General features: G+C 42.6%; 1 protein-coding gene across 3 annotated transcripts in view; it reads right to left on the reverse strand.

Annotated features, from left to right (window-relative positions):
- The window catches only part of rspo2 (R-spondin 2), a 65,981-nt gene that overhangs the window by 29,184 nt on the left and 20,689 nt on the right, over positions 1–16,108 (reverse strand). For all 3 annotated transcript variants that reach the window (XM_080470632.1, XM_080470630.1, XM_080470631.1), the window contains one exon: positions 7,953–8,141. In XM_080470632.1, coding sequence (XP_080326758.1) covers positions 7,953–8,141 — 189 coding nt within the window. The remainder of the gene's footprint in view (positions 1–7,952; positions 8,142–16,108) is intronic.

A 16,108-nucleotide genomic window follows, 5' to 3' on the forward strand; every position in this document is an offset into this window, starting at 1 on the left:
TGGCCGGGCCATGACATAAATGGCAGAAAATCTTGTTTTCCAAGTAGAAGATAAGCAATAATGGCATCCCAAGAGATGGATGAGGTGGATGGGCAATAAATGTGGCACCATAGGAGTTACAGAATGTGGGGAGGCAAGGGTCATAGGTCATCAGAGAGCTGGGGTAGGTAGGAAGGGATTATACTCAGTGTAGCTATCAGCCAAAAGGCTATCTGGGACAGCGAGGGCTATCTGTGACACTAAAGGAGCTTCTGCATTGACCGCTGGCCAAGTCAACAGTCAGTCAGTGCATCCAGCAGTTCCAGAAACAGATACAGGGGCGCGGGTTCATTCTCCCAGTGGGATTAACCTCTGGACCACCTTTAAAGTCTTCTTGTAGGTGCCTCAGGGAGACTAATGAGGAATAATGAGGTCATCAGATCCCATTGAAGGCCCGGTGTTCCTGGGACTTAAACGTATTATCATCATTATCTCCTGGCCTGGCTCTGACCATGAGTTATAGTTTGAACACAACAGGGAAAAGGCATTCAGGTCTGAGAGGAACTGCAAAACCAGTGAGAAAAGTGGGTTTAAAGAGATGTCATCAGTGACCATATCGCTATTACATATTTTGGAGGATGGTGGTTATTTTGCACTTAACGTTTATGTGGTTTGCGTGTCAAGTGCATTTGAAGTAAAGAGATGAGTCACCAAGTGTCACTTGTGATCTAATAGCACATGCTTGGCAGAAGCCAGCCCCTTAGTTGTGGTCTGGATGGGGAACCCTCTGATTTTATCACGGACACTCAAAGCCTCATGTCAAGTGCTGTTCCTGGTCCTTCGCAAGCTGTGATGTGCAAACACGCCGTTCATTGATGTGAATAATAAAAGGGGGTAAGAAGGTTTTGGAATCATTTTACATGGACCAATTATTTTTGCTTGTTCTGAGTCTTAAATGCTATCGGGGCAGGAGTTCTCCGCCTCATCCACAAAGCAGACTTGATGCAGCGCAGCAGGAGTGTCCATGTCGTAAAAAGGCCTGGCAGTGCTCGGGGGAAAATAAGCCCCATTTTTCCATTCTTTTCCTCCAAGCTTAGTCGAACAGCTCTGACCTACTCTCGAGGCCCCAAGTTTGGCCGACATGGAAGCTTTGGCTTGCTCGCTGCTACCCAGCCATGTCGTTCAGGGGTTGCGGATGGCAGGAGTTCATGGTGACGGCCGGAACAGCTGCCATGTTCTTCTCCGACTCCCTCCACACTGTTTTTTCCACATGGGTGCTCTTCCACACGCTGGCATTGGGCAAGGTGAAGCCGAGGTGGTGTTCCCGTCAATCAGCATCCCCCAGAGAGCGATAGAAGATGACAGATGTGGCAGTGGCTGTCCTAGCTTCTTCACTCCAGGAAACACAGCGTGTGATACTATAGGATCTGTTATTGTACTCTGCTCAGCAAGCTCCAGCATACACACAGCCACACACACAGCAAAAAAGCTTCAGGCTGTGGCCCTGCACAGACAGCTTTTCCACTTAAACTATAGTGTCCACAATTACAGCATTTCAAGAAAAAAAAAAAAAAAAAAGTTAACTCTGCATCTGGCTGCAAAGTATCGGGAGTAGTTCTTGGTTTGGTGGGTCCATTGTATTTTGTCTGGCAAATCTGAGAATGTGGTTTGTAAATCTGTGATGTTTAAAGTTCCCTTGGTGAAGTTTAAAGGCCAAAAGCAACTGGTCTATTTGTTAGTTAGACTGTGCTGTGGAAATACCAAGCGGCTCAGGATTATAGTGAGAAAGCGGGAGTGTGAGAGCTGCCAGTGCCACCAAGTGTGGGTTGCAAAATCCGTCTTAGCTGCTTTAAACAGCCCTGGTACCCTTTTGGGTGAGGTCCATGCTGCAAGATTCTTATCCGCCTTGAAAAAAAAAAGTCTCCAGTGATGTTCAACCCATGCGTTGAGCCTTAATTAGATGTGACAAAGAGACAATGGGATTTGGTAACTATTTTTTTTTCTCAGGCAAGAAACCTTGGACAGACGGAGTCTCTCAGGACACAGTGGGCTGGCATTGAAAGAGTTATGATATTTAAAACCTGCTTTCAGGATATTGGCAATCTCAGGCCCTGATCAGACTCCTTGTTGCCTGGCAGTGAACACAGCTGTGGTTGTAAAGTCACTGCAGTGGGCTAAGGCAACACGGTTGGTGGCAGGAGTGTATGTATGAATGTCTAGCAGTGGGGGGTCCGTAAAACACCCCGAGGGAGGATGTCTTGAATGCAGCCTTGCTCTCATGCTGACCCTCTCAACGCTTGGTCTCTTACAGAAGACAGCTCTGATAGTCGCCTTTCAGCCCATAATTCTTTCAGCCAGGGAGCTCATTTGTGATACAAAGTGACAGAATATGCTTTGGCTTGGGAATGTACTGTATGTTAAAAACCAAAGTATTATGAAATGTCACTTAGACGAGAGCATGACCGCACCGCATTCACGCAGATTTGGCTGTACATAAAGCAGCACACTGTGTGACCATTGCTACAAATCTTGCTTGCGGGGCAGTGGGCTGACACCCACAGACACTGGTGTGGGGCCTCTTCTGGGCAGCTGATAAGAACCCCTGTGGATAGCAGTGGAGTGACTGCATATAGTTTATGGCTGCTATCAACCCATCCATTAGCTGCTGAAAGGGGTTCCAGCAAAGAGGCCTGGGAACATAATATATGGTCATCTCGAAAGGTATTATGCAACAAAAAGCCATTGCTAATGAACCACCTACATCTCAATACTGGCATTTAACACTGTGGCTGACATGTCTCGAGCCTCTTTGGAATGTAGCTGAAGGGTATCTCTGAAGGGGCTTACAGTTGTGTTATGCTGTTCTGCGTAGTTTGCGTTATGTCTGAGCCAGACCATGGTGTTTGTATGTGTGCAATGACATGGAACTCCATGGCATCTTTTTTTTTTTAAGTAGTCCAGAGAAATTATTCAATGTCTATCTTGGACCTAATGATTTAAAATACCAAATACCAAAGGTGTTAACCATCCAACAACATAAAGGATATATATTAGTTGTTTTAGCCATTTGAAGTGAATTCATCAAACAAGGACGAAGGCAGATACAGATGTTGGGGGCTGTAGATTCGACAACACAGTCCAGAGAAATAAGAATTACCACAATATGCTGGCGACTACAACAAGGTGGCACCTGTTGATGCCAGATATATTTAATGTCTTCATTAGCAATAACACTAATCCAAATGGTAAATGAACTTCACTTATATAATGCTTTTCACCTGCGTGAGCAGTCCCAAAGCGCTTTACATTGTTAACGATATTCACCTTTTCACACACACTTTGTGAAGTGTGGCAGGCTGCTGCCATGGCTGCTGAGAATCATTCGTAATGGCAATCCAACTTTATCGTCTGTACGAATGTCTGTGTAATCCTATTGTTAATGTTTAGGATGACTTGTAAAGGTGAAGCTTTGTTGGTAGAGCAATTGTCTCCCAATCGGAAGGTTGCAGGTTTGAGTCCCTATTCCATATGTGGCAAGGCACAGAACCCCAAATTGATCCCAATGGATGGATGGAGCACCTTGCATGGCAGCCGCCTTTAATAGTGTGTGAATGTGTGTGTGAATGGATAAATGTGATTAAGCAATAAAAAGCACTTTGACAATGCTCATGCAGTGGAAAAGCAGTTGAGAAGTGAAACAAATTCACCACTATAATCCAAGAATTAGATCCTCTGATAAGTGTGACCCATTAATGTTGACCTTAAGAGAAACAGAAGCTCACCATCACCCACTGAAATAACACTCTTCCTCCACCAGCAGCCGTCAGTGCACAATTCCAAGTGGGAATTCTCCAGCTTTAACATCGTTCTGCTTCTTAAAACATTGTAGAACATAAAGCCACGTGTGCTGGACAAGTACTCTTTTATCAATTCAGCTTTAATCATATGTGTAGCTTTCCTTGCTTCGTGTTGCATCACATTGTTAGCCCACACAGTAGAAGTTGGATCTACTCCCTTCTCTACAGCCGCACTTCTTTGTGTCAGACGCTTGTGAATAGTCCAGGGCGCTTTCAGGAAAACGAGACATGAGGTTTCACCGAGCAAGTGGCCAAGTGCGCAAGTCTCTTGCTTGTCTAGCCCTTGTTTTCCTTCACCCAAGCAGTCCACAAAGAAAAAAGAAAAAAAAAGAAAAAATCTTGAATGAGATAAGATCACAGAGACAAACTCTGGTGTAATAATAAGCAGCTGCTCCCTAAGTGATTTCAGAGGCTGTTTAAAAAGCTCACGATAACAGAGACATAATGCCACATTCCCGACCCCTTTGGAAAGCCAAGAGCCCCCTGACCACAGTGAAGAACCCCTCGGCTGTCACTTGTCCACCGCGCCCTTGCTTATACCAGTCGCACGTATCAGCTCACAAATATCAACTTCCAACCCAATAAAATTCTCATTTACTCAGGTTGGATGTGACCCGTTTAGTGAAAATGGCACACGGAGCACAGCTGAGAATGAGGGTCAAATAGGAAACTGGATTAGAAAGCCATGACTGAAGCGGCGATCAGATCAAAGCGGGTCCTGCTCTGAGATGTGATACTACGTGACAATACGAGATGTTGCTCTATGGGCACTTTGTACGGAGAGCGATTCAGATTAACTTGCCACATATCAGGATCAGTTAAAGTCAAAACTCACCCACTTTGGGGATACAGCGGTTAGGTTAGCAAGGGTTGAAGTAATAAAGAAAGAAAAAAAGGAAAAAAAAAAAAAAAAGTCTTTATACCCAGAAAACAAGATGTCTTTCTCTTCCAATTTGTCTGAGTTATGAAAATAGGGTGAAATGACTGAGGAGTCGTTAAGACTTTGCCTCTAAGGTGGGGAAGATTTGATGAACGAGCATGTGTGGGTGTATATGAGCAAGCGGAGAGCGAGTGTGTTTTGTTTTGAGGTATCCAATCGATACCAGCAGAGTGCTAAGACAGTTTCAATGTCTGAAACAGCAGCAGATAAGACATTTTCCTGCAAAACTGCTATGATCTCATCGCCCCAAGTAACAGAGAGAGACGCTGCAATAACCTCATCTTGACAAAAAGCATTTTAAATCGTGCTTGTTTGCTAAAAGTGAATCATCTGGTATTGAGTGATGGTGGCACTCTTTCAAATGCAAAACAAAGCCATAATTCAGATTCAGTGTAATCGTCTCCATTTGTGTACAAAGAAGTTACTGAATTAATCGTCACTGTTTACCATATATTATTCAAGGGAAAATATTTTCGCATGTATTTCTGTAATGACTAAGATACCGAGCCCATGTTTTGACTTGGTGATGGATAATTTCCCAGATTGTCGTTTTTATTTTATTTCTTTTCCAAATTTGGATTTATTTAGTGCAACACTGTGGTGCGTTTGATAACTTTTTCCACCAACAAGTCCAACTCCATGGTATCACAGCGCTTTCTTTTCTCGTGGGACTCAGCACTCCAGCCAATTACTGGTGATTACAACCGATGAAACGATACCACTCCCAGCAGATCGATCTCATGTAACCAGGGTTTAAACCCTCAGACCCCTGTTTGTGTGTGATGTCGCTCATGCTACTTTTGCGAGCATGCAGTGAAGCAAGCGTCTTAGTAAACTGGCCACTAACCGTTTTCTCTGGAGGTGGACTAAGAGCATTTGGTTGAAGTTTGTTGCCTAAAGCGTAGTGATAATCATGACCCTCTCATTTCACCGGTCGAGTCTTTTTTAAATGACACACCCACATTCCAACCACAAGTTGTTGTTTTTTTTGTATCTCGCAGCAACATGGCAGCGTTTTTGTCCTTATAGCAAGTAAACGGTGTGAGAGAAGATAAAGTTTATGACATTTCCAAGTTCTATAAGTCTTAATGACCTATTTGAAGATGCTGCTATATACTAACTGTCTATCAGGACTAATTGTTTTGATACATCCACGGTACTACTAAAGCATCCGCAAATGTGTAGCTACATAAATAATACACATTGACAATTCATATACAATATACTGCTTATACATATAAGGTAGTGAGGCTACAGCATGATATTATTACCCAAAGTCAGACATATTTCCTGTTTGTTCTTGGGAGGACTGCATAACTTGTTTCATAAAGAAGAAGCGAGTCATTGATCCAGGAGTTTATTGAAAGTGTGAGTTTTATTAAAAGCAAACAGAATATACTAGTAGAAGAAGCATTCCATTGGGCATGAGATTGCATTTACTTTATGAAGTTTTGTTCGAAATGTTGGTTTTATGTTAATATGCAGTCTCAATAACATAGAAAAGAATTTCTGGGATCATTAGGCCTATCCAGATTAAAGAGCATCTTCCTCCACTGATCAGTCACCAGACTGACCTGACTGATCAGCTAATGTGTAAAAACAAAGCTAAGTAGACATTAAGAGAGGCCTGATTGTCCTAATCAGAGGTACAGTTTAAAGTAACGCAAGAGTTTCGTTTTATTTTTGATTTTAAGAGTTACTTTTATTTTAGCAAATTAAAAAAAATAATTCCACCCCCTTGTGAAGACTAAAACAATGAGAGTAGTACTATTGTTACATAACGTGCAAAGCACTGCCTTATAGAAATGAAAACTACTAATCAATAATCCTTTGGTGAACAACAGGCCATACTCAGAGATTTTTCTGATGGATTTTTGAACGTTGATCGTTTGTTTTTCTACAAACAACAACTGCTGTTGTAGCTTTTTAATTTTCGTAACCAAAAACAGCCAGCGGATGGATTTGCATCTATGTCTGCAATGACTGGGTGAACAGAACGTAGGTCCTTTTCTCTTCTTGCGGTTGGTGTATGTTCGTATGATTGGGTCCGAACACCCTCCTCTGGGGCTTCATTTTAGTGCGTCTGTCAGGAGCTTGGCTCGGGGAACCGAACGGGTTCAAGTTCCTCTCTGTTTTTATATGAAACACTCAGCCAACACCCCAGGCTCCATGTAAACCCATAAAAACTCACATTCGCATATTCCATGTTAAAATAAGGTGAGACGATCAGGGTACTACATAAGGAAGGAAAAGGAAAATCTAATCTTTTTTTTTTCAAAATCAAAGCTATATTATTATCTATCACTGTTATTGGTTAAAGTATCTCTAAACATGTGCCTGGCCAAAGGTCATCTTGAGTTTGAAGAAATATGAGTAAGAACGAAGGGGCTGTTTGCATCATTGATCCCTCCCTCTTGATTACGGGGATGATTATCTAAAAGAGTTGAAGCTGCTTTCAATGTTGACTTTCTCTTAATCAAACTTCTGTCAACATGCAATTCTTACTGGAGGATCTGGACACTTCAGTTGTAGCTGGCTCTCCGTTGAAAGGCAAACAACAAAAAAATCTTTGCTTCAGCTGCCAAAAAAATTACACTGTCTGGTGAAAGTCTCAATCCACAAGGCCCTGCAGACAGTCGACTGTCTCCAATATATAATCATCTTTGTAGCAGATATTGAATGACATCTCCAAAAGGACTTTTCTTTTTTTTCTTCTTTTTTTACTGCCCCTAATGCGATGTCGGAGCGGTTTGGCTGCGCCGCCGCCGCCGCATCTTGGTTGCATTTGCACCTGGATTTCATGCCTTCAGACATCCTCATGACTACAGGATGTTTGGTAATGCAGGTGTAAAAGAGAGTGTTAAAGAGAAATGAAAACCAGCGTACATCGTATGGCCGGGATTCATCGTTAAATCCCGAGGGAGGACGCTGCAAAGACGAGGCCTCGCTACGCACATCCACCTGTGTGAATAGATGAGGCGTTCAAATCGCGAGGTATGTGTGTCTCCTCTGGATAACTGACGATAAATCATGTGCTGTGGGAACATGGAAAGTCGAAGAGGCGTGAGGGTGTGTGTGTGTGTGTGTGTCTGTGTCTGTGTGTCGGGAGAAAAAAAACACGGTGGTGGAGGAGTTTGAGCAGTAAAGGTGGAGTAGTGGGGGGTGGGAGGACTTACTGGAGCACATGTTGAGATCGGGGCTGCGCATGCCGTAGTATCCGGCCGGACAGTCGTGAAGACACTCCCCGTACTGCCTCATCCTCTCCCGCCGCAGGAACAGGAAGAGCTTGGGCTGGCAGTTTACGCAGCCATTATCTCTGGAGCACACCGAGCAGCCTTTACAGATGGGGTACGCTCCATAGCTAGCTGCAGGATGAACACAAGAGGAGAGGAAATGGTGATCAGTCAGAGGCATGGAACGCATGAGTGTGTCGGTATAGATCTGTTGGTGAGGCTACAGGATGACTTCAGCCAGTTGTACTTCGGTTTTTAAAATCTGTGTTTGAAATTATCTGCATCTCAACTGTTTTTTGTAACCTTCTGATGAACGTGTTAAAAAGCTGAGTGCAGCTCACTATGCAGCTATGTTGGGACAAAGTACAGAGTTGTAGTTTGGGCACGTGACAATTTTAAGTTGCACAAGCGCACATGTAGCGGCTGATTTAGTAACTGGACACATCGGACATTAAGTCCAACAGATAACACACACTATCCATTTATCCCATTTGCCTTCATGAATATGGAATATCAGGAGTGTGTTCCAGATCATGCAAAGTACTGGAAGGAGTTTCTGCTGACATTCAGCCGGAATCTGCGTTAACGTGCTGAAAAAGGACGGTGTTACTGTGCTAAAAGGAGTTTACTCAGTTACTTTATTATTACATTATTTCTGTGTTCTACTCCTTTTAAAGTGTTTAAATTGTTTGTGAATCTCAACTATTGTTATTGTTCTTTCCACAGCTCTGAGTTGAGACATAATACCGCTCATATTCTCTATTTCTTTTTTTTCCCCCTCATATTCAGATTAATTGACTGTACCACTATGATTGATAACTTCCTCCACCAGCCCATTCAAATCAATGGCATCCCATTTAATTGTGTGCTTGTTTTTTAATAACTCAGTGGTGAACGCAAATATGGAAACGATACAATTTCCAGCAGATCATTCCGTTAAAGCACAATAAATGTTAATTTGAAAGCTCTTGGTTGTGTCACTTACGGTGTTATTTTTTTTGATCACTTGCAAAAATCAATCAGGTCCTAAGTGTAGCTGTACAGGTTTAATTAAAGTGTTCTCAAAGAGGAGCTGGAACAAGTAGCTGCTGTTGTCAAGGGTTGTTAAAAAACTGTTTTTACTGACAACTTTGAGCATAAAGCCACTCCATAAGAGAAAACTAAACAAAACAAAAACATTCATTACCTATTATTGACTCTCAGCCAACCATCCAATGTCGCTGCTGGCAGGTTTTTCGCTTACATAACCTAAAGCGTTGTTTGTTGTTAGCCGAGGAGTTGACCATTTGTAAAGGTATGTAGCTGTTAATATCAATGGCTGTCTGAAAAAGCACTCCTGGTGAAACCGGGCCTTTCCTGAAAGGCAGTCCATTAGTTTTCCGCTACGCCAGACGAAATGCTGTGAGGACACGAGACCCTATTAATCACTGGAATGGATGATTATTGTCAATGCCTCCTTATGAATGTAGCATTGTTTAAGTCTGGGGTTGGTGCAGCTGTTAGCTTTTGCTACAGCAGCATTGGAACACGTGTCTACTATGGTGGCTCAGGCGGCTGTTTATTCTGTACGAGAACCAGGGAATTTCCTTCTGATCGGTGCGCCATTACTCTTCTGTGGGTGCCCCAAAATTCACCCGATGACAAGGACAAAGCTAAAGACTCGACTGCGGGAGGGCTGACCGGTAGACTACGATCCAAGTACAAGAGCGAAACCAAAACGGGCATAATAGACATATCAGGAGGATATTCTTTAATTCATCCTAAATATGTTCAATTCTCCAATTTGTCATTCATGCAATTCCTGGTTCCCATCTCAACATTCAAACGCTGATTGGTGATGAATGTGAATATTGCATTAATTCTGGTCAGAGCTGGCCTCCTAAACGACTGTGTTGAGACAGCCGATGAAAGCCCCCAAAAACCACAGTGACTCTGGCCTCGGCTCCAGTTGCCTGAGGAAAACAAAGGAGCCAGTAAAAAGACAGTCCGTTGCACAATAAGTGACTTTCAATGTAAACTCCTTAGCGTCCCGTTTACAGGAAAATGTCCTTGGGCGAATCCAAACGAGAGACACTTCAGTTGATCTTAGCCAAGTCTTAAATATCATAAGCAGCGACCGGGTAACAACGGCGCTCGTACTGAACGACCTACCACAACGCTTAGTAAAACACTGTGCGGCAAGATGGACAAAGCCTGAGAGACAGAGCAGAGCATGTCTGCGTTACTGGCCATAGATCCGCGTATTAGATTTCTATGAACAGATTCACCCAGACAAAAGTGAGCGCTAAGTGGGTCCAGCGCAAGCATCGGTTTGTAATCATGTGAAAATCAGTCAGCGGATGTCAGTGGCTGCCTTTTTTCGTTCTCTTTTGTTGGAGCGCTGGGAGAGAGCGTTTTTCAGAGAGGTGCGTCGCCTCTGCCAAACTGCACTCATTCTCCTGAAGCCCGGGTGGATGGAAGTAAGATTAAGTGCTAATCAGAATGCGTCTCTGTTGGTCTTTGGGGATGAGGTTTAGAGCAACACCCTATCGATCAGAGCTGCGCCGGGACGTGCGCTCCAAGCCTATTCATCACGCAGACTGGTGATGGTTGATCTCCAGTCGGTGCTTACTCGGTAAGATATGGAGGAGGAACAAAAACCCCAAATTATAACTAGTTTAGGCTCTTCCGATTCTCCGATGGAAAACATTATCCTGCGCTGAACTGTCAATCCGAGGTATTATTATCTCTTATTTCAGTTGGACAATGCAGGTTGCCCCTCAGGTCAATACGGAGTAATTGGTGGACACGTCTATGTAGAACGTCATAAAAGTGGCTCTGGACGACACTGACCACCAACCCTAATTTTAGAAATTCTCCGTTTGTGTAAAATCAGATGTGATTGTGTAGTGGTTAGCACTCTCGCCTCACAGTGAAAGTGCTTGTTTCAGGGAATTTCTGTGCAGAGTTTGCATGCTCTGCCTGGCAAGTTGTGTTTTCACTAGATATTAAAAGTCAGCAGGAAAGAAGATGGCGAGATGCCTCATGCAATGGCATGGCTGTAGGAATCAAATGCCAACTATTAAGAGCTGAAAAAGTGCTAATACTTACTTCTATGAGCAACTTTATTGTATTTTAAGCCTACCTGTCCTACAACACACTGATCTATTCTTTACGCTGGAATACTTTCCATGAATACACAGATGATGAACTATCACATATAAGAACAATAAGGGTAAATTCTGGAAAAAAAACTGAAGTGACAGACTGTAATAATATGGAACTGAATAATTCTGGAAGCATGGTGACTTCAACGATCATTTTCTAACACACTTTATCTATTTTGGAACCCATACTTGAAATTTACACAAACTTTTCTAAGGTATTTTCCTGATGGTGGGTTATAGTTTATTCTGTGCTACAGAGCAAGAAGTAAAATAGCGAGCATGTATTAAAATATTGATAGGCTGTCACAATCTTATGTTTTTATATGCATGCAAGTAAAAGTCCCTACGTAAAAAAAAATTCAAAAACAGACCTAAAACGTAGTAAATGTCAGCTTTATTTTAAAAGAAAGTTGTTGCAGCTGTAATATAAGTTTGTCTACTTCCCATCAGGTAACAGGCCACAGTCCTATTTTCTCACATATATCTCAGATTTCATTCTGTCGATCCTTCCATTCTGTAAAACTAAACTGCAATATTAAACCAAACCTCAATACTCCACCATATATTTCTTTAGAATACACAGTCTGGCTGTGTTTACAGCAAACTGACATTCACATTAACTTGGTCAAATTCACTCCTGCCGCCCACGCCAAAACCTGAGCACAACACTGACAGAAACCGAAAGCCAACTTGGCAAAAGTGACGAACTGCGAGGCTGGGAAGCGTATTTCCCCAGCCCACTTTGAGAAGGCTCAGCGCTGCCACTATTAACGGCGCGCTAACGACAGTATCCTAACAAGAAGGCAAGAAAAACACGAGCGAGGCCTGTGGTCGTCTTAGATCGCCGGTCGGTCAATCAGCAGGCAAATTAGAGTGACTGAAAAGGCTCTTTAAGAGCGTGGCTCGAAGATCCCACTCAGTCTTTGTTGTCAAACATTTGTTTTGCTGGTTGCTAATCTCGCAATGTGCGCTGATTGAGGATAATACAACCGCAACGCCGTTGAACGCAGCACATCCCACATCCTGGAATTACGAGCAAACGGGGGGGAAAGAGAAGAGAAAAGGAGGCTGTGTACGGTGAAGAGAGACTCTTTTGGTGCTGATCTTGGGAGATTAGCTTGTGTGTCTGTGGAAAGGTTTGGAGGTTCAGGCCACAGGTATGTCAGGAAAGAGGCCACAATTCACAGCGTCTAGAGCAGCGCTGTCCAACTCACGTCCCACACTACCAGCATAATGGCCAACGCGCTTTACATCAATCTGTCGACTGCCAGCAGGTCTCAACCATTCTTAAAGAAAACACTCATTTATATGAATCTGAATTTAAATTGTTTTTTTTTGTTTTTTTCAGAGCAAAAAAGGGAGGAGGATGAATAGAAGCCTATATATCGCTGCATCTTAACCTGATTTGGCAGGAACATTAAACTGCATGTTTAGTACGTCGGGGAATGTGTTCCCAGTTATGGATGTGGTCTTTGTTTTGCATACTGTGTCTCAGACTGCAGGTCCACTCAAAGCCAGTCTATCTGAACGCCGTGTGTTTTGACACATGTTTAATGGCTCTCTACGCCTTCCTTTTTTTCCCTCCCACAAATCATGTCATGCCTCGGTTCTTCTAGCGTTTCTTCCGTCAATCACGGTGAAACCGAGGTGACCCAGACATATAGCAAAAAAAATAAAACCACACAGAGAGTTACCATTGCAAAATTATGGATACCAGGCCTGACATACATGTATTTCCAGACTGCAAATTATTCGAGGTGCCACTCTTGGTGTGTGATGAACTGATGTCGTAGTATAGCTTCAACCACAGAGCGCATATTACGTAAAACAAAACAAGTCCACAGTTCCCACTTCTGATAGCCGAGCGAAAATCCCTCTGGGTTTTGAGTATTAGATTTACAAAAGCCAGAGTCCTTCTGAACATGACTGAGGGAAAACCTCCAAAAGGAGATTTTAATCCAAAGACTTAATAGGAGCCTCAGTGTGTCATGTCTACAAGACAGAGAGCTGGTAAAGAGCTGCTTCACTTCGACAGGAACCACATGAAGGATCCTTCACATATCCTCTTCCTCAGCAATATGCTGCCACAGCTGGTGACTCCAAACAGAAAAACACACTGTATTCATTAGCGTTTATAAAGGAAAATCTACATAAACTGTAAGTTTGAAAGAGGAATTTTGGTATTCTAATGAGATGAAAGTGTCTCTGTATTTGTTGGCAATGCTGAAGGGTTAGTGGCTTACAGTGGCTTAGTTTCGGTTAACTTAAGTACAAAGACACACAGCTAAACCTCCTTAGTCCAGATTTTTTATTGTTTTAGCTCAGTGGTGGTATTTTGATAAGCTACTTGGTAAACGCACTAATGCAAACAATGGGGAAAAACTCCCTATTTACAGATTTTCAGGAGGAAATAGAAAACTTCCACTGTGTTTGAAAACGCTCCAGCTCCATCCATATTCTCCCGAGACTTTGTAGTTTTATAGCTGAGAGACAAACGGAGTAGCAAACCAACCTTACTGTCTGTCCATAGGAATAATCGTGCACTCGCCATTGTTGATATTTATCTATAGCAAATTGTTCCCTGCATGCATGTGTGTGGTTTTATTCCACAAACAAATAACACCCACTAGTGGCACTACATGAAAACTACATTGCTTTTGTCATTTCTACCAATTCCATAAATGTTTTCAAAACGTTTCCATGGAAACGTGAAACTTTTTTCTGAGAGAAAAATATAGAAGCAAGGCGTTTCATTTGAAACAGGATCTCGGTTACAAATAAAAGTGGACTCCCTAGTAACCGTACAAAAAAAACTTATTTTATTCAATGGATGCGTGTTAGCCAGTTTTCTCAAATGCAGAGGCGTCCAAACTACAACCTGATCATGGTGCATGCAGACAATCCTTAAACCTGGTTCAAATATGAAAGCTGCACTATTGAGTTTTAGCAGTGCGCAGAATAGTGTAGCTTTGCAATAAAATGAGGCTAATTAGAGAACTGTGTCAGTGTTGGTGACCGAAAATGGCAGAACCAAGATGACGCAAGATTTTGGAGCTGTTAACAACTTGTAGCCACATGACGTCTCCTGACTGCATACCGGCTTTTTAAAAGAAGTCAGAATGCAATGGAGTATAATGTGTTGCACAATTTGAATAGTATTTCAAAGCTTTACTTGTGAAAATAAACGTCACTTCTCACCCCTGGTATCGATAAAATGTGTGGATGTGTGGATTTTAAAGGCGGTAATAGGCCAATTGTGTTAACTTTGGACAGACTCATGCACTTCAATGCTGTGCCAAAGTAAGCGAACGAGATCCAAGCCCCAGCTCCATATTTATAGCTGCATAGTAATCTTATCTACTTCTTCATAAGAGAATCACTTCCCAAAATGTAAAAACAGTGTTCTGAAAATATATATATACATATATACTGTATATACGTATAAAGAGCTGACATTTCATTGTTCTTTATCCTAAAAACTTCACAACTACTACGACTCCACAACACAACCTGGTGTCTAAAGTGACCTGGACACATAAGAATATGCATAGACAACCGTGGAGTAGATCAGAGAACAAGTCATCTTCCTTTTGCTGAATACAGATACAATTAGTTGTTCATTAATTTTAATATGAAGCAAAGACAAATAGAACGGCATGTTGGGCAGGTTAGACTCCAACAAAGTTATTTCCATCAACTGTGTGTTTCTTGTGACAAGACAACCCAGTTCCAGTGTTGTGCGAGGACCTTGCCTGGTACCATTGGTTGGCAGATCATATAAAGTCCTGCACCTGTTCAAGTCTATGGACTGCAATGGGCACATTCCCAAACCATACAGAACAAATATTACCCAGATGAGAAAAAAAATAAAAAATTGCATCCCTGGAAATGTTCTTCCATTCATTCATATGAAAATGTGACAGGAACAAGACAAGGAATGACAGCGTGTTTGAAGTGCTGCAGCTTCGGTTGTACCACAATGGCCTCGCTGGGAGGTTTACTCTGAGTACAACTCAGGAATAATTAGGCCACGGCGAGATCAAGCAGAAACTCAAGCTCTGTCTCAGGTAGGATTTTATGAGCCCAAAGGCAGTGTGACAGACTGCAGTCTGGTGCTGCCAAAACCAGCCACATATACACGAGCTTCCACCCACGACCGGCGAACTTCCTGCCATCCACTCACCTACCGTTAGCCACGAGATCCTTCACTTTGACCCATTCCAACTCTCTGCAATCCGAAACCCTAACAAGGCAAATTGCACATAATTCTTGTGTTTCTTTTAGAGCCCCGAGCCAAATGTTGAGAACAAGAGGGCAATCTTGTACGCAGGGTGTATTGATGTGGGTCTTTTTGCGGGTTGACTTTGATAAAAAACGCAGAAAACCGATACTCACTAATCATTTTCAGGCCTTTAGATTTGACAAATTTCACGGTAATGCTTACCAAAATAGAAAAAAAAACAGAGATGGACAACACAGAGTAGACTTTGTATGATTCCTAATGTTTTATCATTATGTTAAAAGCAGACGTAATAATTTCTGTAGTCTGCCGCCGCTGCATAAAAAGACTTTCAACGAGACGATTTCATGCCTGTTTCCCACGCCGTAGCCACTCCGTCCAATCAGACAATTGCTTCAACAAGCGGGGAAGATTATTTTCTTTTTAAAAGCAAACACCACTGTCATCTTTCTGACCTTACAACACTGCATTTAAGAGGTTACTGACATTGTAGGCCCCAAAGAGAAGACATCCTTTCACTCATTGTTAAATTTCACGCTCAAAAACTGAATTAGGAGCTGACGATGTCGGGCACAAAGCTACCCAACGGGGACTCATTGGGATGTTGTTTTGATTGGGCCCTAGTTGGACCCGATGTTAAACCAACAGCGAAAGCATCGGATGGCAAAGGCCGCGAAAAACTGCGGAGGTGATGTCGAAACACAGCAGACTTG

Source organism: Lipophrys pholis (assembly GCF_963383615.2).
Source record: "Lipophrys pholis genome assembly, chromosome: 9".
In the NCBI taxonomy this organism is placed as follows: domain Eukaryota; kingdom Metazoa; phylum Chordata; class Actinopteri; order Blenniiformes; family Blenniidae; genus Lipophrys; species Lipophrys pholis.